The 25,508-nt window shown below is 41.0% G+C and overlaps 1 protein-coding gene across 5 annotated transcripts in view; it reads left to right on the top strand.

Moving 5' to 3' along the window:
• The window catches only part of ATP2B2 (ATPase plasma membrane Ca2+ transporting 2), a 397,314-nt gene that overhangs the window by 339,079 nt on the left and 32,727 nt on the right, over positions 1-25,508 (top strand). For all 5 annotated transcript variants that reach the window (XM_053953504.1, XM_053953505.1, XM_053953502.1 and 2 more), the window contains 6 exons: positions 5,604-5,845; positions 6,813-7,047; positions 12,735-12,914; positions 13,880-13,967; positions 20,377-20,483; positions 21,109-21,300. In XM_053953504.1, the coding sequence (XP_053809479.1) occupies positions 5,604-5,845; positions 6,813-7,047; positions 12,735-12,914; positions 13,880-13,967; positions 20,377-20,483; positions 21,109-21,300 (1,044 nt within the window). The remainder of the gene's footprint in view (positions 1-5,603; positions 5,846-6,812; positions 7,048-12,734; positions 12,915-13,879; positions 13,968-20,376; positions 20,484-21,108; positions 21,301-25,508) is intronic.

The raw sequence follows: 25,508 nt of genomic DNA on the forward strand, positions 1-25,508 counted from the left end.
TAACAAATCCAATAATATTTGGAAAATATATCAAATCTCAGGTACCAGGGCATGTAAAGCATCTGCTAAAGGGTTTCCAAGCATTTTTTGTTGTCTGGTTTCAAGCTAATTTCCAAATGTATGAGCCATAGGGCTTTGAAATTATGGATGTGCAATCATTGGACCCAAAAAATGGTGCAAACTTGTCAAAGTCAGGGATTCAGAAGCTCACTCTCCTTAAGTTTTTGGGAACTGAAATGAAGTAAAGGGAGAGATCTGTATCAGCTCAGTGTAAAAATATTTTTAGTCTTTTCAAGTTTAAAAGGAGATCAATTTACTTTCTGATGAACAGGTGAATATAGGTGAATGGGAACACTGATGGGAACCTACTCAGCATTGTGCAAAAGAGTAGGAAAAAACCACCAAAGCTTCAAAGTTTGAAGTGTTGGGCTTTAAATGCAGTGAGGGAGCTCAGGACAGTGTGAAAATCCTGCAATCTGGATCTCCTGGTGCCAGGGAGGTTACACAACCAGCCCCAAGTCCATGACTGTTCTCCAATCCCTTCTGCTGACCTCAATTCAAGCTGACTTTTGACTTTATTTTAACTGAATTTCAGCAGCCCTGTACCTTGCAGTGCTGGTTCTGAGCTGGGAAGCAGCTGTGTGGTACCACAAATCATCCTGTAAAGCAAGCAACTAGTTCACCATTAGCAGGGAAACCTCACAGAAACTTCCAAACTCTGTGAGGACAAACTGTCATCAATGCTATTGTTCCAGGTCTGCCCTCGAGGCTGCAAGGATCCCAGGCTGCCGAGATAGAAAAGCTGATTTTTATTCCCACATAGAGACCCCGTGGAAATAAATTCACAGCATTTTAAGGGTGCACAGCTGCTGCCAGGTGTTTGTAGGGAATCTGTTCTTATCTCAGTCAGGGGCTGATATATTTCTGGTTTTCCTCCCTGTACCATCTCAGGGGGAAGGGCTAGTGAGCCAAGAGGCTCCTTTTTTGGTTTCCAGCTGGGGTCAAACCATTGCTCTGGCTCCAGAGTCCCAGAGAAATTCTAAACACAAATTCTGAACCAGCTGAGGGCTGGTATTTCACTGCCATCCTCTTGCCAACAGAGCTTCTGGAACCGTTTCCCATTTTGTAATGGGAAACTTTATTTAGTTGAGAAAAGTTTTCCATTCTTAATCCTTGGCTAAAAAAGACACCCCTTTCATTTTGCAGCTTTCCTCTAAGATAAACAGGCAAAATCTCTGTTGTTTTAGCTTGAAGTCATTTGAAGGAAGCTGTATCTGCAAAAAGCTGGAACATTTGGTTATATATTGGGATGTTTTAATCTTGCTTTAGGTGTCTTACATTAAAATATTATTAAATTATGTTGCAAGAGAATATCACTGATAGGACTACAGTCCTTTAGTAGTTCTTTTTGCAGTATTAGGAATTAAAAAATAAAAATATCACGTAGTTTGAACAGCATTCATCCTTCTTGGTTGTTTTAAATTTTACATATAACATATTTAATTATACAGAGAAAAATTCCTGTGCATCCTGGTCCATTTTGTCTCTTGTTTGAGTAATTAGAGTATGAAGTGGAAATCTTTTGCAATTTAATTTTAAAAAGTTTTTGTTTTCCTCTGTTTTCCTGTTGAGATGCTGGGTTGAAACAGAAAACTCAATAGTGATACAGTATTCTAGCACAGCTTGTTTTCCATGTTAATAAAAGCTATTTAATGTCATTGTTATTCTAAAGGACTAGTTCAGTCTTTAGAACACAAGAGAGTTACATACAACATCCAGATAATATGGAAAATCCTGACATTTTAATGTGGAAGGACTTCTTGGGTCTTCTTGCAGAGAAGGGGCAGTGAGAAAAGGGAGGTTTAGTAAAGACTTAGGACAAAAATGGGAATTACTTCCTAATTTAATTTTACAAGTTGGAGCACCTCTTTAAATTATGCCCAGAATGTTATCTTTCTTCTTAAACCCTTTTATTAGTCAATTATTTCCCGGTGAAAAATTCAGAAAATTCCCTTTGTAATCCAAACTCAGTATCAGGTCAATACTGGCTTTGGATTGGTATTTTTAAGCCTTGGTAACGCAGCTGTAGTTTGACCTAGAAACCTATTTTGATCTGCTGGGTGTAACCACGGCTTTTTAAACATCTGTCTGGGGGTTCTTCTGCATGGCAGTAGCTGCTTGCAATTGAAATGCTGTGGGTAAATAATCCAAAGGCTCGGGAGAAATGTTTGAAAAAAATTTGCAAGGGTCATGACTGGGGGAAGATCCTGGCTCGGTCCCTTCCAAGCAGGTGATGGAACAGATTGCAGGTGACCTGTGGGGAGCAGAAGGTCCTTGCTGGAGCTCCCTGTGGTAAATCCCAGCTCAAAGCCTTTCCCTCTCCCCTCTTCCAAGGGTCATGATGCCTTTTTGGGACTACCTAAAAACAGAGGCCAGACAGAATTAAGGGAATAAAAAGCAGTTCTGTTTATTGAAGGCCCTTCAGGTACACTTAGGCCAGAAAAAGCCCCCAGGGCCTACACCCAAAATGGACCACGGGTTACGGGGTTTTATACTTTTACAAGTTTGGTCCATTTGCATATTGGGGTTAATGTTCCAATTCCAGCCCCAGGCAATGAAGTCATTTCCCCCAGGTTTGCTCCCCCAAGTCCCTTTTGTTCCCATCCCTGGGGCCTGAGGCAGTGAGGTGTCCTTGAGTGCCAGGCCTGGAGAGGAATTGTTGTGTCTGCCCCAAATAGGAAAGCTGCAGCTGCCCCTGTGTGTGGAGTTTGGAGTTACACACCAAAGAACTGCAGGAGTGCAAAGAGATGGAAAACACACAAGCTGAAATCCTAAGGCATCAGTTCCATCCTCTGAGGGGTCACTGAAGCTGCTCCCAGCCAACCCTTCCAGAGTAACCCCACCGGGCTGTCCTCGTTTTCCAGGTGCCATGAACCGCAGAATTCAGCGAGAAATAAATTTAGCTCCAGCCCAGCAGGAAGTTTCAGAGGCAGCAGCTTCTGCAAGGGATTGTCAAGAACAATCTGCAAGGAGGCTGCTCCTGGCATATAGATTTTGAGCTGGAACAGTGCAGGGAAGGAAGTGCTCCGTGCCAGCTCTCAGCACCATATGCTTGCCCCTAATGTAATGCACAAAGAATATGGAGACAGCAGCTGCTCTGCAGGGAGGTGGCCACTTGTTAGATTTTGAAACCTTTCCGAAGTGTCTGTTCCTTTTCTTTTCACGGGTATTTTTTTTCCCCCTTGCTTACGTATTTGCATTCAAAAGATGTTCCCTGAAAGAAATCTATTTTTAGGCCATGGTAAGAACAGGGGAGTGTGATCTACTTTTTGTTGAAATAAAGGGGATTTTGGAAGGACTCTGATGGCTAGTTTTTTTGTGTTGAGACATGTGGGCAGGTTTTTATTTTCTTGATTTCCATTGGCATCAGGTCATGATGAAATCATATCTATAAATTAATTATTGTCTAGAATTGTCTGACTTTGATGGAAAACTTTGTCTTTCTTTGGGTTCCAGGAGTGTTCCAGTAGCCTGGCCACATTCACATTTAATTCAATGGCAATTTTCATTGAGTTCAGTGGCAAAGAGAAGCATAAATGAGGATTTAGATCTAAAATGAGAGGAGTTGGATTTAATATGCCCAGAGGAATGGATCTTCTCTGGCAACCATCACTACCCAGGCACTGATGGTGGTTCCTGTCTTGCTTTGAGAAACCTGAAGTTCTTGGCAGATTTCAGGAACCCTGTGCCTGCAATGCCAGGAAAACAAAGCTTATTTAAGTAAACAAAACTGGATTTTAAAAGGTATTTTTTTTGACTCTTGAGAGTTTCACATCCACTGAATTCCAGATACACCTCACTACGAGCACTCCCATTTTGATTTAGGGATTCTTAAGTGAATTTAGGAATCCAGAGGGAAGTCACATCACAGTATAATTAGATTACAGCAGGACAAGTTGTTATAGCAGGTAAAAAAATTAATGTATCTCACTGGCATTTTTGCTGAATGTCACTGTTTTACAGTGACCCTGGAGTGATGTTAAAATGTCACAGCAACACCACAGTGACCCATATTAGTCAGTAAAAATGATGGTTCACATAAAAGAAAGATGTTACAATCCTTTTTGGAAGGATAAATCTCTTTCAGACAGAGATTTTTGGGTTATTCTCTGTTGTTCTTTGTAGCTGCTTCTCTATGAAAAAAGAATGGCATTAGTCTACTTGTCACCAGGTATCAATCTTCCTGCTGGTACGGAGGTGATTCTTTTGGAAAACTGAATGTTTATTTGTTTACTTCAGTTCTAGACCAGTCTGTTATCTATCTGACCTTCATTTTTTAAACCAGCTGCAATGGGTGGTTTTCTGGGATAATTAATTACTAATGCTCAATTAAAAGGTCTCCCTTTCCCTTTTGGTGGCCATACTTGTTGCAAGAATCCAAATCCAGTAGGATGGCTGATTTGCAGCTTTAATCTTTCCCTTTGTGTGCCCTCATCCCAGTGAGGGGCGATGTAGGAAGTTCTCTCTATTAGGAATCCCATTTCTGAAGTAAACCGGATTTTAAAGTGAAATTAAACACGGATTCTGAATACGGTCCTGCAGTCCTAATTCTGCAAAATGTGAGGTAAATGTTTAACTCACATTGAAAATGATGACTTAGAGTCTTGGCTTGAGCCAAATCAAAATCTGTTTTCAGTGCAAAATATAGCTGTGAGATGATTTCCTGGTTTATTCCCATAAGGGAAGTTTAGCCCTGGCTTAAGGAACACTATTTAATTCTACTGAGCATAAGAAAATGTAAGTTATCAATAGTTTATAGCTCACACATTGGCCACTTGATGTCTGGGGCCCTGGCACAGGAATATTTTGTTTGGAGTGTACAACACTCCCAAGAAAGTTTGTAATTAAGTATTTATTTCTGTTTTGAAACGGAATTTAAAGTCTTCCTTGTCCTTCCTTCTCTCCTTCAGAAGGACTGAAAATTGGTAGAAGTTGCACAGTGTTCAGCCTACTCCATTTTCTCTAACATACATAGAATTTATTTGTCTGAAGCAGCAGACCAAAGTAATTCTAGAAACGGGTACATTTAGATACAGGACTATTATTCTATAGATTTTTTTCACTGAGATTTGTTGTTATGGTTGGATGGAGATTTATTTTTATATAAAAAATGCCTGGCAGGAAAAAAATAAAAAAGATAGAGCTTTCTTTAACTCACTTTTTAAGCTGTGAAAATCAGCAAAGCAGTGGAATTCTAAGCAAGAGAGAAAAGGAAATCCTCTGTTCGTGACAAGTGAGAATTGCTTGGTTTTCAGCCTGAGGAAAGTAACTTCCTTTTTAATGGATCGCCCAACCATCACAAGCTGCCAACGTCTAATTTAAGAAGAAAGAAATGCAAGAGACCAAATGTGGCAAATAATGTCTAGAGAAATGTTTCTCCTTGTGAGGAGATGCTTCAGGTCTGTTGGAGCTCCATGGAATTTTTACCTTGCTTTTAAAAACTGGAAGACTTGTGGCTGCACAGATCAGATATTAAACTTCTGAATTGTGAAGTCAGAGAAATTAGAGGAATTAATCTCCAATTTTTTTTCCCCTCTCTCCAGCCACCAGAAAAAGAGGGTGGGCTGCCTCGCCAGGTGGGCAACAAGACAGAGTGTGGGCTCCTGGGGTTTGTCCTGGATCTGAAGCAGGATTACGAGCCCGTCAGGAGCCTCATCCCCGAGGAGAAGCTCTACAAAGTTTACACCTTCAACTCCGTGAGGAAGTCCATGAGCACGGTCATTAAAATGCCAGATGGCAGCTTCCGCATGTACAGCAAAGGAGCCTCCGAGATTGTTCTCAAGAAGTGAGTGCACTGCATCCCTGGCCTCGTTTTTTCCAAAATTCAAAGCATCCTGACACTAATATGTGGGAATTCTGGGGTTTGGACTTTGCTGCCTGCACCAGAAATGTGACACACCTCAGCAGCATGAGCTGTTATTATTGTTTGTTAATTTTTTTAAGTGCTTCTGGGAAATTTCTGGCTTGTTTTTCTTAGCAAAGAATTGGATCTGCTTTTGGTAATTTACAAATGGATTCTTTAAGTTTGACCCATTTGGAAAATAAGTACTTTTCAATTTAGCTGTAAGCCTCCAGCTCATTGATTATTGAGAAAATAATGCATGAGGGGCTCTTGGTGTCTGTGCAATAAGTTACAAATTCTCTCTGATATTTCAGTTGTGAATCTGCTAGAAATTCACAGCAGAAACTTAAAACCTGACATCAGAAAAGGAAAGCATTGACTGAAATGAGCTTATACAGGAAATACTATGGCAGTCATGCAGATGCACATTTGATGCCTTTTTGGGGCTACCTAAAAACAGAGGCTAGACAGAGTTAAGAGAATAAAAAGCAGTTCTATTTATGGAAGGGCCTTCAGGTACACTTAGGGCAGACAAAGCCCCCAGGGCCTACACCCAAAATGGACCACGGGTCAGGGGTTTTTATACTTTTATGAGTTTGGTGCATTTGCACATTGGGGTTAATGTTCCAATTCCAGTCCCAGGCAATGAAGTCATTTCCCCCAGGTTTGCTCCCCCAAGTCCCTTTTGTTCCCATCCCTGGGGCCTGAGGCAGTGAGGTGTCCTTGAGTGCCAGGCCTGGAGAGGAATTGTTGTGTCTGCCCCAAATGGGAAAGCTGCAGCTGCCCCTGAGTGTGGAGTTTGGAGTTACACACCAAAGAACTGCAGGAGTGCAAAGAGATGGAAAACACACAAGCTGAAATCCTAAGGCATCACACTCTGTTTTTATTCTCTTTTCCTTGTCCAAACCAGGTGTTCCAGGATCCTCAACGCCGCTGGGGAACCGCGGATCTTCAGGCCCCGCGACAGGGACGAGATGGTGAAGAAAGTGATTGAGCCCATGGCCTGTGATGGGCTGAGAACCATCTGTGTGGCCTTCAGAGACTTCCCCAGCAGCCCTGAGCCTGACTGGGACAACGAGAACGACATCTTATCTGACCTGACTTGCATCTGTGTCGTTGGCATTGAAGACCCAGTAAGGCCAGAGGTACGTCCAATTTTTATCTTATATAAACCTGGACATAACCAGAATGGCAGGTTTCTTACAGGTTTTACCTCTTTTTTTAATTAGGTCATTCAAAGAAGCTGAAAATCAGCTTTGGAAATGGGTTTTACTTGATAAAAAGCCAAATAATTAAGGTGATAAAATTCAACTATATTTAAATAAAGGAATATAGGGCTTTTTGGACTGCAGGACTGAGATGATCAGCAGAGGTTTTGTAATGCTCCCACACATTAAAGAATTTTCCTTTAAGCAGTGCAGTGATGTACAACTCTGAAGGAAGGGAAGACAAGTGCAGTGATTAAAATTGCCATGATTATAGTGACAGTTTCCAGAGAAACTGGAGTTTTTGCCATTTATCGTAATAGTTGTCACTTTACTTAATATTGTACCCAGTGACTACCCAGGAAAACTTGTTTTTAATGTTGTATTTGAACAAGGAAAGGCTGCAATTGTCATGGATATCACAATTACATGGCTTGTACAAATATATATAAAATTTCAGCTCAACTCACCTGCGTAAATCAGTAGTAGGTGTGCACATTGGAAGCACATCCCTGCTTCTACACTTGTAAATTACATTCCTACAGAAATACAAAGGGTCGAGTTAGAGAATTCTGATCTCTCTATTTGGTGCTTGATAACTAATGGAGAATTAATTCCATGTTAGGGTTTGGAAATGGTGACAGTAACTTTGGAACTAACACGACACAACCCCAGGCACTGACTGCACAACTGTGCCTTGCCTCAGAATGGATTTTATTGAGTTTTTTCCCTCAATATGAAGGTTAAAATAAAAAGTAAATCTTGTGTCGGTGACAACTGGATGATAAACTCCTTATCTCCACAAAGAGCAGATAAACAGCATCCACTTTATCTGTCATCAGATGGTCTCCTGCTGCTAATCCATCTGTCCCCACGCCTGACATTGCAAGGCTTTCAAAATGTTGGAAAATGTCCTTTAGAAGTTCTGTCTGCAGTGCTCCTTTAATGCTCCAGCTCACATATATGGATATTTTGCAGAAAATATAGGTATTTTCAGAAATATTTCGTCTGTGGCCACTGGAACTGTGGATCAACACTCTCTTACTCCTAAATTAAATCACGATCCACGTTAGAAAACATCTTTAAGTCAGGTTCCGTGTGGTGCGACAGACTGAGGGATTGGGGAGCAGTGGGATTTGCAGTTATTATGGAAAACAGCTGCAAACTCTCCTTTCATGTGATTGTTAGGAGGGTGTTTTGTAAGAGAGCTGCTCTTATCTTGCAGGGAATAATTTTTTGGGAGCTTGAGGTAAAAGTGAATAATTCTGCTAAAAATAGAGGGCAGATTTGACTTCTATGTAAAGAATCAAAGAGATGAAGGCAGGAAAACAACTTATTTCTAAATAAACACTTGAATATTGTATTGAATTTCTTAGGTTAACACCAGAACATGCAGGAACATTTCTATTTTAGTGCAAGATGCATGATAAAATATTTGCAATTTCGTAATTTTAGCAAAATTTGGACATTTGGGATGTGGACGTTGGGTTTTTTGGTTTTTTCCACCTTGTCCCTTTTGACTGTTTTGAAGTGGCAATATCATCATGAAAATATTTAAACCAATGTTTAAATTATTACTCTTGTGCACATTATAAGAAGCAGTACCTTAGGGGAAATAAATGTATCAATAAACCCTGAGCCAGGAGAAAAACATAAAGTTCAGAAAACTCTCTAAGTTTGGAATATCTGACTTGGTTGGAGTATTGCAATGTGCACGTGTGAAATCCCCATTGCTGATGTAAATAGCAAGATGTTGAACACTTTCAGGGAATATTTTGCCAAAATGAAATCTGCTCATTAAATTGACTCCCCATTGTAGCTTATGCATTTTCAAAGTGCTTTCTGTAGGGGGAAAAAAAAAGAACACAAAAATTAAAATTCTTACTAAAAGTGCTGTTTTATCAATATTCTCAATATTCACGGGTGTCAGGTTTTATTTGGATGGAGGTGATAAATCAGGTAATTCCAATAAAAATGTTCCAGTCCTGGCAGCCTTTACTTTCCCTTCAGTTACATTCCTGTGTTTTCTGGGGAAGAATCAGGATTCTCCTTTTCCCTGAGGTGGTGTTGGGCTGTCCTGTGGATCCTGTGGGACATCCTGTGGGCTCCTGTGCATCCAGGAGTGATCCCACATGGGAACAGCAGCTGTTTTGGAGGAGTCCTTCCTCCCTCCTGCTTCCAGAGATATTCTTGGGAAACTCAGGGAGCTTTCTGGCACTCACATCTCCCCCATACACTAAAAAACCCGTTTTGAATGAGGTATTTAACAGCAAATGTTGAGTTTTCTCTGGAATGCCCACCACGGACACCCATGGCTTTTCCATATTCCCAGGTAATTCAGACACCAGCTTAGCCATCAGCAGCTGCTGGATTTAGCAAGCACTGAACTACTTGCTTGATATTTATATTTGGTGGGCGTGCTTTTTATTTTTCTTTGATAAATACACAGGAAGAGAACAAACAAAGTGATGCCCTTCTCCTGCAGAGATTCTCTGTTGATCCTGACACTCTTTCTGGCTTGATTTTAATGAGCCTGAACTGGCTCACACTGATCTGCCAGAAAACGCCTCCAGTCTGTTATTTCTGGGAGGTGAACGTAAATCCCTTCCAAATATCTCCTATTTATTTGTCACCTGATTGGGAAAGATATTCCTGCATTGGATTCTTTGTGCATGCGTGCTTACATTGGAAATTTTGCTTTGCAGAGAGAAAATAAACCAAAAAATTGTGAAATGTGTACTTAAGCTCTGCAAAACTGATGGAAAATATCTGCTTCCTCTGCCCACTCAGTCTGCCAACACTCTTTCTCCCTTACAGCAATAAAAAAAATATGAACAATATTTTAACTGTAATTACTGTACACACTATTAAATCAGATACCACCCACCAGCTGTCCAGAAAATGACAGGAGAGGAAAACAGAATGATTTCTCCAGTTAGATGTGAGTTTGAGACGTGTTTGCAACTGGGGCTGTCCTCCCCTGACCTTGTTCAATGAGACTGACCCTTCATGGGAATAACATTTTTTTTTGCTGCTTGCACTGTAATTTATTTTTCTCCTCCACGGTCCATCCATTGGGCTGGTTTTCCAGATTTCCATCTAAACCTGTCCTGTCCTATGCACGAGGGTCACCACAGCTCCAAGTGGGTACCAAAAGCATTTCTAACGGACAAATGGGATTTAGGCAGGATTATGAATGTGGAAACTGGGGAGATCAGAGGTCATTTGCTTGAGGAACAGATTGGACCTGATCATACATTTCCCTATAGAAACCTAGGTCACATCAATAAAAGCCTTCAGGTGGAAATAATTTTTCCAGGGTGTACAATTTGTGGGGAAAATATCCCCAGTTAGAGGGGAGGAAATGGGAAGATAAAGCTCTGTCCCTGAATTCTGCCCTTGATGTTGTGATCTGTGTTGACAGAGTCCTGCAAACAGCACGTCCTGTGGACACACTCAGGGTGGAGGGATTTTCCTGGGAATCTGGGGAAAAGTGCTGCTTTTCACTGAGGTGTTGGGTTAGGGAGGCATTTTGGAAAACAGGAACTCCACAAACTGCCTTTAGTCAATATTCACAAACATGGTGTAAAATTATTCCCAGGTTGGGAGAACCATTATCTCTGGTGTGGTGGAGGGCTTGAGGGTTTTCAGTGCCTTCCTGGCCCCAGGAAATCCCTTAAAGCTCAAGGTTTGCCACACTGGCTCAGAGCAAGGGTTGTCATAAATGCCCTCAGTGGTGTCCCCTGCTACAGAGGAAATGAAAAAAATCTAGAAATACATAAAATTAGCAGTGTAATGTTGGAGATGGTGTCTCCTTTTGTCAGCATTTTCTGCACTAATGGATGAGATGAATCCACTCAAACTGGCATTGAGTTGCACAACACATTTATATCTGTGCTGGAGGTTGTGATCAGCAAGGTGCACTGAATACACACAGTAATATCCATTTTGATACCTTTTCTTAAACAGTTGTGTGTTTTTAAAATATTTTTTTAATAATTGTGCATTGCCATTTTCGGAGCAGGGCAGTTCATTTCCCGGTAGTTCTGTGAAGAGCTTCAGCCTTCATGATGAATCCTGGGGTGCTCTAGACTCTTGTAGGTTAAAAATGAAATTTAGAGAAGTGGTGCTGCGCTGAAGAATGACATCCAGGCTGTTCTGGACATGTTAAACACATTCCTTATTCTCTCACTTTAAATAATATTGCTGTTTTTCTCCTGAAGAAATAATGCTTTCATGGCAATAATGCAAAATAATGCAAAAATGTGATGAGACTGAATTAATTGGTTAGTGATATTTACTTAGAAATTATAATTAATTAGGATGTAGTTTAAGGGAACAGAATTTTTTTCCCCATCTGAAACTGAGCTATAGACATGGACCCTTTCTATAGCCTTCATTTACTGAAGCACTGTATTAAAACAGCTTTATTTAATTACTAGAAATCTATCTTTTCTTTTCATTCCTGAATTTATTATTTTTTTTAAAAAAGATGTGTATGATGCCAAGTCAGAATGGAGCCCCTACATTAATCTCACAGCCCCTGTTATATCCTGAATATATCTCTCTCCCTGATACATTTTGTGTGCAACAGAAGTTTATCTCATGCATGAAAAGGCATAAGTAAAGTCAGGCTTCATTTTAATGATTTTCAAACACATAAAATACTAATTTTAAACTCCTGTATTTAGGAATTCCACCTGTTGATAAGCATGAATTAAGTAGTGCTAAATCACACTAACCTTTAAAATCTTGTTGAAAGGAAGGTTTGGATCAGAAGTAAAATAATTTTCTGTACAGAATGTTTGTATTCTCCATTCATATTTACATGAATGGAGTAGTTATGTTCAGCTTGCTAAAGGTCAGAAAAGCTGCAGAGCACTCATTTTTATTCAATCCAGGAGAAAGTTGAAGGAACTGATCTAAAAGATATTTTTTTTTACTTGATAAAAGATTTGCCTTGCCTGTGGAGTGACCCCAACTCCACAACAATCAAGTAACAATAAAACACTTCTGATTCCTCTTCCCACTTCAGGCATTTCTTAGCCTGAAATTTTTCTGGAGAGGAACACCTGCCTTGTGTTTTATCTCTGATCCAGGAGTTCTCTTTGCCTTTGCCTTGCTTCTGTGTGATGCCTTGGAGGGCCCCTAGAGCAGGGGGCAGGCAAGGTTAAGAGAATAAAGTGGGTATTTATCAAAGCCCTCAGCAGGCACAGCTTGGGCAGGCACAGCCTCCAGAGGCTGCACCCGAGCTGGGCCATGGGCACGAGTTTTTCACACAATTCTCAGTCTGGGCCATTTACACATCAGGGGTTAATGCTCCAGTTCCAGCTGCAGGTGATGAAGTCATTTACCCCCAGTTTGCTCCCCCAGCTCACTTCTGTTTATACTTTTTGGGGCCTGAGGCAGTGAGGTGTCCTTGAGATTCAGGCCCAGAGAGGAATTGTTGTATATCTTATAATGAACACCATTTATTAGTATGGCAGCACCTATGTGTAATTAATAATTGTGTCTGACCAAAATGTGAAGACAGTAACTAGCATTCTGTATGGAGTTTAGAGTTATGCACTAATGCAGCACAGGAATTGAAAAATACAAAAGCTAAAATCCTAAGGGATCACCTGCAGGTGCCAGAAGCCATCCGGAAGTGCCAGCGAGCCGGGATCACCGTGCGCATGGTCACCGGGGACAACATCAACACTGCGCGTGCCATCGCCATCAAATGTGGCATCATCCACCCCGGAGAGGACTTCCTCTGCCTCGAGGGGAAGGAGTTCAACAGGAGGATCCGAAATGAGAAGGGAGAGGTAAATAAAACCCGGTGAAAATACCAAAATATTCTCCTGCACTGGTGTGCGCCTCATAACAGTAAAGACCACTTGGAAAAATTCCTACTTTCTTCTCCCACTAAATATTTGTAATTCAAAACAGTGGTGAAATTCCACTCTTTACTCCTCCAGGATCAGTTTAGTGTTGGTCTAATTCTGCAGTTTTTAGAACCACTGCACTACTCCACAAGAAGCCAAAACTAAGCCCATTAAAGCAGGTTTATGGCAAGGAGGAGAGGGAACTCAACAGCAATTTTGCTCCTAAAACGCAATCTGTACTGAGAACCAGCTCCTCTCATTTCTTCAATTTATTCCACTTTCTCTAATGTACTCACAGCAATGATTTGCATAAAAAAAATCTGTCCTTTGGAAGATTTTTAACTCCTCATCAAAGATGGAGCTCACACACAGTTCTAAAAAAGAAAAATCTCTGCTGGCTCTTAAGTCCATCATAACTTTGTGAACACAAACATTTGCTCCCTGCATGGATGGGTGTAATCCTGGGAATGTTACTAAATGCAACAATTCTGGCTTTGCTCCCGTTGCTACACAAGAAAATCTTGCCATTATTGGTGCTAAATGAAGATTTGGGTTCTCCTGTGGAGCAGAGCAACAAACTTGTGAACAGGTTTGATCAGCTTTGAGAAACTCCAGTATCCTTTATCTAGAATGACAATTCTGGGTGGAATTATCCATAAAGATGATGAGAAAGGCTGGTTAGGTATTGTGGAAAAATGTACCTGTGTTAGCCAGCAGTTGAGCTCTGTTAGTACTGGCCTTGTCTTCACTTGCAGCATCCATGGCTGCTGGAATTTTTCTGTGCTTTTGGAGAAAAGCTGCAGGTTTGAGCAATGAGGGGAATTTTCTGACACAATAACATAAATTCTGCTCATCATAGGCCAGGGGTTTTACTCTTTGTGTTCTTTTGTGTTCCCTCCCTGCAGATCGAGCAGGAGCGGATTGACAAAATCTGGCCAAAGCTCAGGGTGCTTGCTCGCTCTTCCCCCACGGACAAACACACTTTGGTGAAAGGTGGGTGCAAACTGCTTGTGGGGGAGTGGAAATCAATGATAAAGTTGTTGAAGCACATCATCTGCTTTGATTTCACTGTTACCAACCCACCTGAGTTGTCATCTTTAACTGTACATCCCTACACTACACAAGGAGTGCACTCTCGTGTTTGTGTTCTACCTCAGCCTTGACATGGAAAATAATAGGAAACTCCTTGGCAGGAATAAGAGAAATAGTAATAAGATGCCTGGCAAGTGGATCTAGGCAATCTCATATTTGCCTTGTGACTTTTAACTGGAATGAGGCTCGAGCTGGGAAAGGAAAATGTGCATTTGGTATGAAGAAAGAAAATATTGCTGGGAAACAAGATATAAACAAGAGGGGACATAGATTTTTTTTTGTCTTTGCCTGCACTGCTTTATGAGGGAAGCAAGAGCAATCTCATTCACAGTGAATCCAGTCACTCTAGTGCATCTCTTCTCCCAGAATTATCCTAAGGAGTATTCCAAGAGAAAAAAAACCTTTTCTTGTCACAGCAGCAGTTATTGGGATGGTGGAACTGGAGCTGCCCAGTGGAGATGGGGATTTTCAGCCAATTCTATTTTCCCTATAGGCTAATCTGTCTGATTTGCATTGGCTTCCTTTAGATTCCTGTATTTTTAGAATCTGCCCTGTAGGAAGCGCACCATACAAACTCCATTCTCTCCCCACGCTGTCTGCAGATGGAATGCTCCCATTAAAGATGGTTTGGTTTGCAGTTTTCTTCTTTCTTTTGATGACTTGACATCTTATTCAGTTGACTTTGAGGCTCACGCTTCGTGGCTGATGAAATCAGGCAGTTTCTGAGCAGGAATAACATCATTTTTGGCCATGCTCAGGTAGAAGCCCTGTCAGCAGGTTGCTGTTTCCTGATGAAGAAAGAGCTGGAATACTTTGCTAAGGCCCTGGAAAGTCTGGAGAGTCCCTTTTAGCAATTCTTGGAGCAGCTAAAGTTCAGGCTAAGATCCAGCTGATCACACACCTGTTTTCAGCTCTTGACTACTCCAATATTAATCCACATTTAGGCAGGAAATCCATTAGGTTTTGTTTCTATGATTCCATACATGACTGATTACAACGGCTTTTGAGCATCATGCAATTTTAAAAACTGCCTAAATGACTCTAGAACAGAAGTCCCATTGTGAACTTGAAGATTGGATCAGTTGGGTCCTTTGGGCTTGAGATCAGGTGGAAATGGATCATTGCAGGGAACTCTGGCATGGTGCTGGAAGGGGCAACTGGGGACAGAACGTATCATCTCCATCCCATCCTTTTATATATAATAGAAATTAAAAATAAATATAATATTTGTATAATATAATATAAAATAAATATAATATAATATTTATATCTTATAATGTACACAATTTATTAGTATGGCACTGCCTATGTGTAATTAATAAATAATACACATTTAGGGGAGGTGTGCTCCAAAATCGTTTTCCAGCAGGGGTTTGTTCAAGATTGGAAAGGTTTGGAGGGTCAGTGTTAGACCTACACAAGGACAGGTGAAGTCTCCTCACCAGTGCATCTCAAACCCTGTGTTCCAGGACCCTGTTCTCAGAGAACAGCCCTTGTTCAGCCCAACAGCTGATTTGTTTCAGAAACACAACAATTTGTGCTTCATTAAGTGGATTAACCAAGTCCCTCAGGAGTGCTCGTCTGAATCATTCAGGATTTTCCTTCAAGAGGAGCAGGAAACCTTTGCCAGGGAAATTGAAATCAATAGAGAGCTGGAGAAAAAAGGAACAGCAAATTGTTGATGGTTTGTAGCATAAGCACTTTGACAGTCCAAAAGATATTTACTCCTACTGAATGCCATATGCAAGTACCACAATTAATGTTTTAAAGATGTGACAAGGTCGAGAGAGCAATTAAGTGTCTTAACAAAGTTCAAGAACGAGTCTGTGGAAATCATGATAGAATTTTTTGGCTGGTAATACTCCAAGGGCCATTAAAAGTTACAAGAAACTATTTAAATGTTCACTAGTTTTGGGCCTCTTGTTAAAATGTTATGTTTTTCTCAGACACTTGAGGGATTGAGAGGATTTTCTCCCCTTTGATGTATTCTATCTGCTCTAGGCTAAAAACACACATCAGAAAATAAACTTTTTTTTTATATTTAATTTTTAATGACATACAGCTGCTGGAGGGAATCTCTTTTCCCCTTAACATAGCACAATCCCACCCAACAGAAGGATCATTTTGATTTTTCACTTTTGTTTTCACTGCTGCTTAGGGACCAGAGAAAGGCATGGTTCAGCACTTCAGCCTGGGCAGACACTTGCAGTCAAATATCTATGGCTTTGAAGTAGAGGTAGATTGAAAAAACACCCATCAGAGTGGTTTATCATCACAAACTGCTTCAGTGAAACCAAAATCTCAGTCCCACTAAAATACACTTTGGGAGGGGTTTTAAAACACCTGTTGGTATTATTTTACATTTTAAACTCTATTTCAAAGTATAACAAGTAAAATGACATATAATTTATACTGATATGAGGTTACAGTGCTATTGCTGAAATAATTCAAAATTGTCAGTTTATCTTTTAAAAACACTGCAGGAAACAATTGTTTAACACTGATGGGAAATATCATCAGAAGGAATAGAAAAGATCAAAGAAATACTCAGTTAACCAATTAAAGAAGTGGTGCCTTCCAATATATTTAAATTAGACTGGATTTTTTTTTTTTTTTGTGATATTAAAAACAGCTATTCTCGTGCAGGGCTAATTTGTTATCAAACAGAAAGGGAACTTTAAGAAGAAAAGATTTTCAGTAATTACCCTTAATTACTCAAATATTTCAACTATTATTACATGGCATGGTAGTATGTTCATAACCTCATTAACGTGCAAAGCTGTGAGAAGGGTAGAATAATCAAAATACAGACAATTGTGTGAATTGATATCCTGAACTTCGGGGAGGAATTCTCACTTAATTCCCAATGCTGTCTGTAATGAAACTTTTTTATATAAACCTTTAAACTTCTATCCAGGCAGGTACCCAAGCATGTAACTGAAATAAATTTGAGCTTTCTCCTTCAGACAGACTTTGCAAATTCTTGTTACATTAGCGGGGAGCTTCCAGAAGTTTGGAAGTATTACAAACTAACCTGAAGAGGATGTGTTTATTAAAATATGTGGCTGTACCTATGTTTAGATTGTGAAAGAAACACAAATCTGTGTGATCTCTGGGAGGATCAGCTTTCCTGCCTCTCTAACCCTGAACTGGGCTTCAGCTCTGAAATCCTCAGCTGGAGATGAATTTTCCTGCCTGTTTTAAGCAGTAGAGGCAGAAAGAAATCTCTAAACCAGGATTTTTTTTTTTTCTCCCTGGAGTTTCTAACTGATGCAACTCTAAGGGTGACGAGCAAGGATTGTGTAAATAGAGCAGCACTTGTCCTGTGACAAAGGGAGAACCTGAACCTGGGGCTGGCTGTGATGGGTTTGAGCTGAGCCACGGGTGCACAAGAGACATTGTTGGTTGATATTCCCTGAGTTATTATCCTGAGTGGATTTGATTTAATGCTTGCTTAGTGTTAGATGGGAGGAAGGTGGGAGATGTAGGATATATTTCAGTTTTGTATCTTGTATTTTGTACTTTTTATGGCAGGCTCATGCATTCAGAGCCCTCCTTGACAGCTCTGCATGGTTGTTTTGAATCTGATCTTCACCCTCATCTGACACAAGCTGCTTGCTCTGAGAAACTTGTGTCTTATGCAAGCCACAGGACAAATTCCTGCCCAAATATCCTACCCAAATTCCTGCCACATCAGCGGGATCCCTGTGTGGAGCACACTGTCATGTTCTGCTCGAGGTGTGCTCCTGGGGCTGCTGAATGAAATTCTTTCTGACAGAAGAAAGTCATGGCCAAACAGCTCAACATGAGGGAAGAGGCCAATGAAAGAGCAAAGGCTGTTTTGGCAGGAAGCTTTGCTGAGAGTAGAAGAATACCCCGTGAAAACCTTAATTTTTATTAAAATTCTGTATGTAAGCATTCAACTGGAGTAAAGCTATATAGTTGGAAGACATCTCCTGGTTATTAGACATGATTAATTATTACTGGAGCTTCTTTTCAGCCACTTGGACTGAGTGCAGAGGCCAGGGAATGTTCTCTTTACTGGCAGCCTCTTAGCTCATGCCCTCAGTCACATTTTTCCCTGATCACATCAGAGATTAATCCCCACAGCTCAAAGGGAGAGTCCTTGCTGGGCATCCTTCTTCTCTTTGGTCTCCTCACACTGTGAATTTTATCTGAGCACATTTCTCAATACTGAAGAAAATTCTTGAGGTGAAACCTTATCACAGCCATTAACAGAATATTAAAAACAAACATTAATGTGTTTGGAAGGAGGCACGTGCTGGTCAGAAGGTAAACATTCAGCAATGGGAGGAAGCAGGGAGGAGGAACAGATTAAAAAGAGCAGGCAGAAGTCAGGGAGTGTTGGCAGAGCTGTGATAAATCCTCTGAATCCCCAAAAATCGTGGCTGCTCCATTTTAGAAATTTATCTGACATGGGAGATGGGAGTTTTGCAAAGTCCTTCTCTCTTCCATGGGTAGCACTGAAATCCATCCCCAGAATTCCACGTATTTCCTGTGGCACTCCCAGTGGGCACTGCAGGGGAGGTCTAGGGCTCATGTGCTGATGATACCTGAGACCTTTCTATGTCTGGTTTTCCATGGCTGCACTCAGGTCTGTGCTCTGGGCTCATCCTGGCTGCATAGTTTGGATTTTGGGATAAAAGTGTCTCCTAAACCTTGTGAATGACTTGGCAGCACGCAGGAGTTGGCTGATGGAGGGCAGCTGGTGGCACAGTCATCAGCACAGTCACTATTTCTATCCATTTATCTCTATTAGGAGATCATTTGTTTGAGCCTCTTCACCTTGATTTGGGTTGTGCTCCCACTTGGAGCCCAGTTGTGAGCAGATACTATTGATCTCTTTGGAGCAGTTAATACCTTAATGAGCCAGAGATTTTAATGACTTTTTTTTTTCAGAAGCTTAAACTATTAATTTAACATCAAAGAGTGTGTTAATAACAAGACAAAGTAAATGCTTTTGACAGTAGTGACAGATGATGTTGCTGTTTATTTAGTAATACCAAAGGCAAATCACCCCAACAAACTGAAAGCTCCAATTGTGAGAACTTATCAGAGTAATTGCCATTTTTCTGAGATCATACTACCAGTGGAAAGTGAATAGGGCTTTTTTTTCTCGTTTTCATAACTCTGAAAAATACAGGGCACTAACTGCTTGCACAGGGCACTGCAATCTTCTGGTGCCTGATAAGCCTGAACCTTGCCAAGAGGCAGCTATTGCTCCGTAATCTGCAATTTCCTATTTCTTCTTGGTTATCTGATATGGGAGGGAATTTTTTTTTCAGAGCAGAGTGAAAGCTTTTCACACTGGGTAGGTTTGGATAATTGTTTTTGGAGGTAATGACTTTGTGCAAAATGTGTTAGCAAAAGGAATTCTGTCATTTTCCTCCCCTAAGTTATCAATATGGAAAGGTGTTCTTGTATCCTACACAACAATCCTGTGCTCTGGACTCATACTCAAATGGACCCTGACATGGAAATAGAAACATGAGTGGTGAATGATCTTCATCCTATAAAAACCTGGGCTGCTTCTGTAGCCTCTGAAAAATTCTTCATTATTTTCCTGACTTTCCTTATCTGCATAAGTGGAAAATAATTCCCTGCAGCCTTGTTGTGTGAAAAACTTGATTCAAAAAGTGAAAAGTGTTTTTTATTTCTCCCAAATGATTTCAAAAGTAGAAATTATTTTATTATATCTATTTATTAAAATGCTTGGTTCCAGAATATAAAAAATTAGTTTGTATCTCCTTAATCATTGTTTGGCAGAATTGAACATGGCTGCTTAAATTCTCCAGCTAAATAAAAATCATCAATGGCTTTTTTTATCTGTAGGTTAAGAAGGCCTCTTAGCAAAGCTGATATTACAGCTGGGTCCCAGTTTTGGAGAGCCCTAAACGTGAACTTAAGTTTTTGGCAAATCCTTTCCATCAATGTTTGATCAGTGCTGGGCTGTAACACAAAACTTTAAAGGGCAGGAATCTGCCAGAAGGACATAATGAGCTGCTCTCATTGCCTTTGAAGCCTGAGCAGGTTTTGTTGATGTGTTGATGATGCAGGATCAGAACTTTCCATGTAAATTTGAATGGTAATGTTTAGTAGTGGATGGTGGTGATGCCACCGCTTTCATCATTATTTTCCTTAAAGATCTGCCTTTTTAATCTCTGTAAAACTGTGTGGTGTTATCCAATCTGTATTATCCAGACCCTGCTTTTTTACAGGGTCATTTTATCTTGCTAATTATTGCCCATAAATGTCTGTAAACACACACCCATACATACATTTTTTGCAGGTATTATTGACAGCACACAGGTGGAACAGAGGCAGGTGGTAGCAGTGACTGGGGATGGAACCAACGATGGACCAGCACTTAAAAAAGCTGATGTTGGCTTTGCAATGGTATAATCTTGATGTTTGTGTCATTATGAATTTGCTCTAAGGGCTTTGCCATTCATTAAATGTGAAGTTGCTTAGTTATTACTTGTCAGTGAAGGAATATATTGGTGGGAATGAGTTATGTTGACTCAGAATCCTTTAATTCACTTGGATTCACTGGCATTGCTGGTTTTGATACTTCTTCAGGATCTTGTCTAATTAATCATTGGCTTTATGCAGAATCCTGTGCCCATACAGAAAAATGAACATTTTCTTCACAAGACTGGAGTTCTCTTTTGCTGTGGTAAAATCCACCACTAATTGGAAAGGTGTCTTCCATGCATACTCCAACTATATATAAAGACACATAATTCTCATTTTTGTTACCAGTTCTGTTCATGGATAATAAAAAACCATCATCAATGACAAAAATAGCTCAGATGATCAGTAGTCTTTAAGCTGATAAAGCACTCAGAGCCATCACCACAGGAACTCCTCTGCTCTCTGTCAGTTCCCTTTTCTGCGGCCTAATTCGCATCAAAACCAGGCCAAATAAGTGAAATTCCAGGAAATATCAAAAGCTATGGGCTTTGACTATGGAGATTTGTGCTGTCCAGCAGGGAATCTCATTCCCAACCCCTTTCCCCAGGGCATTGCAGGCACGGACGTGGCCAAGGAGGCCTCGGACATCATCCTGACAGATGACAACTTCAGCAGCATCGTCAAGGCCGTCATGTGGGGCCGCAACGTCTACGACAGCATCTCCAAGTTCCTGCAGTTCCAGCTCACTGTCAACATCGTGGCCGTCATCGTGGCCTTCACTGGCGCCTGCATCACCCAGGTGAGCAATTCCTGCTGGGATCCTGCTGAAATCCTGCTGGGATCCTGCTGAAATCCAGCAGCGATCCTGCTGCGGTCCTGCTGCGATCCCGCCACGATCCACGCTCCCAGTGGATGGGGTCTTGCATTTGATTCCAGCTTGGCACGCAGCAAGTAAACTGATGTCTTTTCCTTGGTCCTAAAATGAAGAGCTAGGCATGGTTCAGGGTTAAAGAGTTTTTACCTTGGTATTTAATTAGGATTTTTGTGGTATAACACTTCACCAAGGTGGAGCACGCTGAAATGCGTACACACGATAGATCGCGTATACAATTTTATAGACCTTGCAAATTAGCATATCTAACAAAGATGCCCCAATGAGATGCTTGAATGAATAGTGTGGTATCTTTTTATCCTGAAGTATTTTTTCCTGAATGGGCTTAATCTTAGTTTACAGGATGTATTTGAGAGGAGACCTTGGTTTTTCAAGATAGCTTAGGGCTTTCTGGCCTCTAACTGCAAGGCCTTTAGGATGTTTGGTTTTCTGGCTTAATAGAATATCAGGACTATGTTATGTTATCAGACTTAAGGAATTACAAGTATGCATGCTAAGGGCACTGAGAATACATAAAAGGTATATTAAAAAAGGGCAAAAAATTGTCGTGGCATCAAAACCTTTGAAAAGGTCCTGAGCATTCCAAGGATCGTCCTGAGCATTCCAAGGATCCTCCTGAGCATTCCGAGGATCAGGCTGCTGAGGGTTAAAGAGCTGCTGACGTCAGACTGGATTAATCCATTTTTTTCCCAAAGGACCTCACTTTTAGGAGCTTTTGTGCCTCCCTCAGTGTTGTCATCCCTGAGCCTGTGATGGTCAAACTGAAAACACCATGGATTGGGAAAGAAGCAGGTTATGTGAATTTGCCTTTTCCTCTCAGAATACTTCACTAATAAATACATATTTTTTTATGCATTGTGGAATGAGGTTATTTTCAAGACAACAATGCTGACACACAATCTTTTTGACTGATAAAATTATTTTGTTGCCTTCAGGCAGTTTCTTTTATTTCCAGATGCAGATGACAAACCAACTGTCAAACCAACAGTCCACATAGAGTTGGACTTAGACCTCTCTTTCTTCCACTCCATCAATCCTTCATTGCAATGCCAGGTCATTTGCAAGAAGCATATCTCAAATCAAACATGTTTTTTCCTCAGATTATAATTTTTTGGGCAATAAAATTACTTTTTTTTCCTCTAGAGAGTGAACAGGATATATGCAGTACAGCGTAAGGGTTCTGTTTTAATGAGAAAATAACAAAATGTGGAATTTTAGTGCTGTCAGTCTCTAAAATAATGTATATTTTAGATGCTGCAGACAGGTGCTGTCACAATGCCCCCCTGGATTGGGATGCACTGTGGGAAAGCTGATGCTTCCCTCATGGTGCATCACCCAGATGCCCATACCTGTTTCAGCAGGTACATTTCAGCCCAGGCACACCTGAGCAAAGCAATGAATAAGTCATCAGCTCTGCTCCAGGCTAAACTTACATTGGAATCATGGAACTGATCCTTGCAACCAGAAACCCAGGTGCCTTAACAAACCCACGAGCTCAAACTTCTCCTGTGCCCCGGCTGACATTCAGAGGCCTTGCAGGTCCCTTCTTGTCACCACGGAGCCTGTGCTGAGGGACAAAATTCGTGGTGTTGCAGCAAAAATTTGTGGATTAATTTCCCTTTGGAAATATTTCCCAGCATATTGGGGCAATGCCCAGCTGTGAAATGATTGTTGCTGGTAACACAGGAATAAGGACTGAAACTCTGGGAGGTTTTTACAAGTGGTACAAACCCAGCCAGAACGAGGTGCTGACAGCAGCACCATCCCTGAGCTGATTTTATTGACAATCAGTGTCTGACTGTAAACACTTGTTTAAGGTGAAGTTTTTTGGTCAATGTCCAGCATTTCTTCAGTTTTTTGTGAAAGCACAAAGGGAAACTCATTCTATTTGTTAACCAAATAATTTTTTATCCCTGAGGAGGATAAACATTGCTAGATCAGTGCAAGGACTATTTTAAATCAAGTCTAAGTGGATGTGAAGTGCATTATCAGTACAAGCATAATCCCCTTTTTAATTCTGGAGTTTTTTTCATCCTTTGAATCATTCCTTTGGCTTCTAGAAGGATTTGGATCAGGCCCAGTGCATTTCTCTTGCCCCGGAGGTCTGTGAGACCATCCCTGGGCCTGTTGCCCCTGCTCACAGGTTTTAGTGGACACCTCCTGGAACTCCTGGGTTGCTTTGCAGCAGATTCTTCTGCAATTCCTTCATTTGGTAGTAAAGGTGCAAACCTAGAGGAAAGGTGTGGGGGAAGCTGAAGTGGAAATGGAAGCAGAAAGGCAGCAGTTCTGTCCTTTGCCACTGTTTACACTCAGTGTGAATAATCTCGAGCTGCTCCCGGTTCTGTCTCATTCAAGAAGGATTTTGCCTCACAAATGCACATTATTGTGTTAGGCTTTGACTCCAGTCAGCCAAAGGACATTCTGTTTGGCTTGAAAGCTTTGCTAAAAATTGCACTTGGGAACATGCTGTACCCTCTGGTTGCTATGAAAATAGCTCCAGCACAAAGTGCAGGACTCTCCCAAAAAAATCTTGCCTACAACAGTCTAGGTGCACACATGTACATCCAAATCTGCAGAACTGTGCACAGGTCTGACTGAAGGATTTTGACTGAAATGTTTTAGTCCTTAACAAGCAAACAAACGAACAGAGCTTAAATCTATAATTTCCAAAAGGCAACACAGCTTCCTGTGACCTTCAAATTGAACATGAACAAAGTCCACACCGGACTGAGTTTTCCTTTGATTTAGGTGGTCAGTTTGGCTTTCTCTGACACACAGAATATAATTTCAGTCCATCATTAAGATTCAGGTTAATGAACATTACACAGGCCATTCTTTTGGTGACATTTTGTATCTAGAATGAGAAAAACTCTCTGTAGGTAATAACATTTGTTCTGTTCTTCCTCATGCCACCTCTCAGGTTATCTGTTCTGCAGTTTGGAACCAGCACACTCACCTGCTCTTTTTGGTTTGTGCTTAAAGGAAGTACAAAGATAATAAAATCTTTGCTTGGACTAATCTTTTTTTAACACTTGGCTTGTGCTTTGAAACTTAATGGGCTTAATTTTATTCAGTCTTGATCCTGCAATTGCTCTGGTGTACATGTAAATATGAGAATGTGGTCATCTCCCTGCAGGCCTCCAAGTGAAAGCACTGCAATTCTGTATTAATGAATTAATTAATGACTGAGTGAGTGTGGTGGGAGTGAAGCCAACCCTCCAAGGGGCACCCAGAGAGTGCATTGCCCATGCAGGAGATGATTTGTTTGGTCCAGGGCACCTTGGGAGGCCCATGGAGAAGCTTAAGAAAAACATTAGGCAGAACCTGGGACCATTAGTGGCCATTTTAATAATCTGCTGCTTTTTTCCCTAAGTAGATTAATGAAGTGAGGGTCCTTGCCAATTCCACTTCAGGGAACTGCTGTTTAGTTTAATTCTGTTAATTTTAAGCCAATATAATTTTATTTTTCATCTACCCAATGCCTGTTTCAAGAAGATGCTGCTATTAGAGAATATCTGTCATATCTACAATTTCTGTTTTGTCCTGGTTTGCTGTTTCAGTGGATAGTGATGTGTACAAAATGTCTCTGTACTGCTCCAGTGCCAGATAAAGCTTATGCAGGACAAACAGTGGGCTGTCAAAGAACTTGTTATGCACAGGGCCAATGGAAATAGTTGTTTCTCTTGTCTCCCCTGGCTCCCAGCACGAAGTCATGTTAAGGTGACAGCAACCATATTCTAAGCAGCATAAGAATTACAGATCCAGTGTCACCTGCTGACAAGCTTAGCACAGCTGCTGCCACAACCACCCCTCCAAGGGATCTCACTTACACAGGGCCCTGTTTCAGTTTACAGCTGCTCAATCTATGAGCCACAAGATCTGAATTTTCAGCTAATAATGAACTTCTGTGTTGTGAGTCTGTAATTACGTAAGGCGCTCTGAGATCTGGGTCATCCAGGACAGCAGAGCTTGGAGAAGTCTCTGGTGGGAAGCTGCCACAGGAGCCCTCAGTCTGGGGTGCAGGGGTGGCTTTAGCTCTGTGTCTGTGTGTGCACAGATCCCACAGGGGTTCACACCTCTGGTAACTCCCAGAGAGGTTTGTGTGGCTCAGTGCA

Source organism: Vidua chalybeata, chromosome 12, assembly GCF_026979565.1.
Source record: "Vidua chalybeata isolate OUT-0048 chromosome 12, bVidCha1 merged haplotype, whole genome shotgun sequence".
Classification (NCBI taxonomy): Eukaryota; Metazoa; Chordata; class Aves; order Passeriformes; family Viduidae; genus Vidua; species Vidua chalybeata.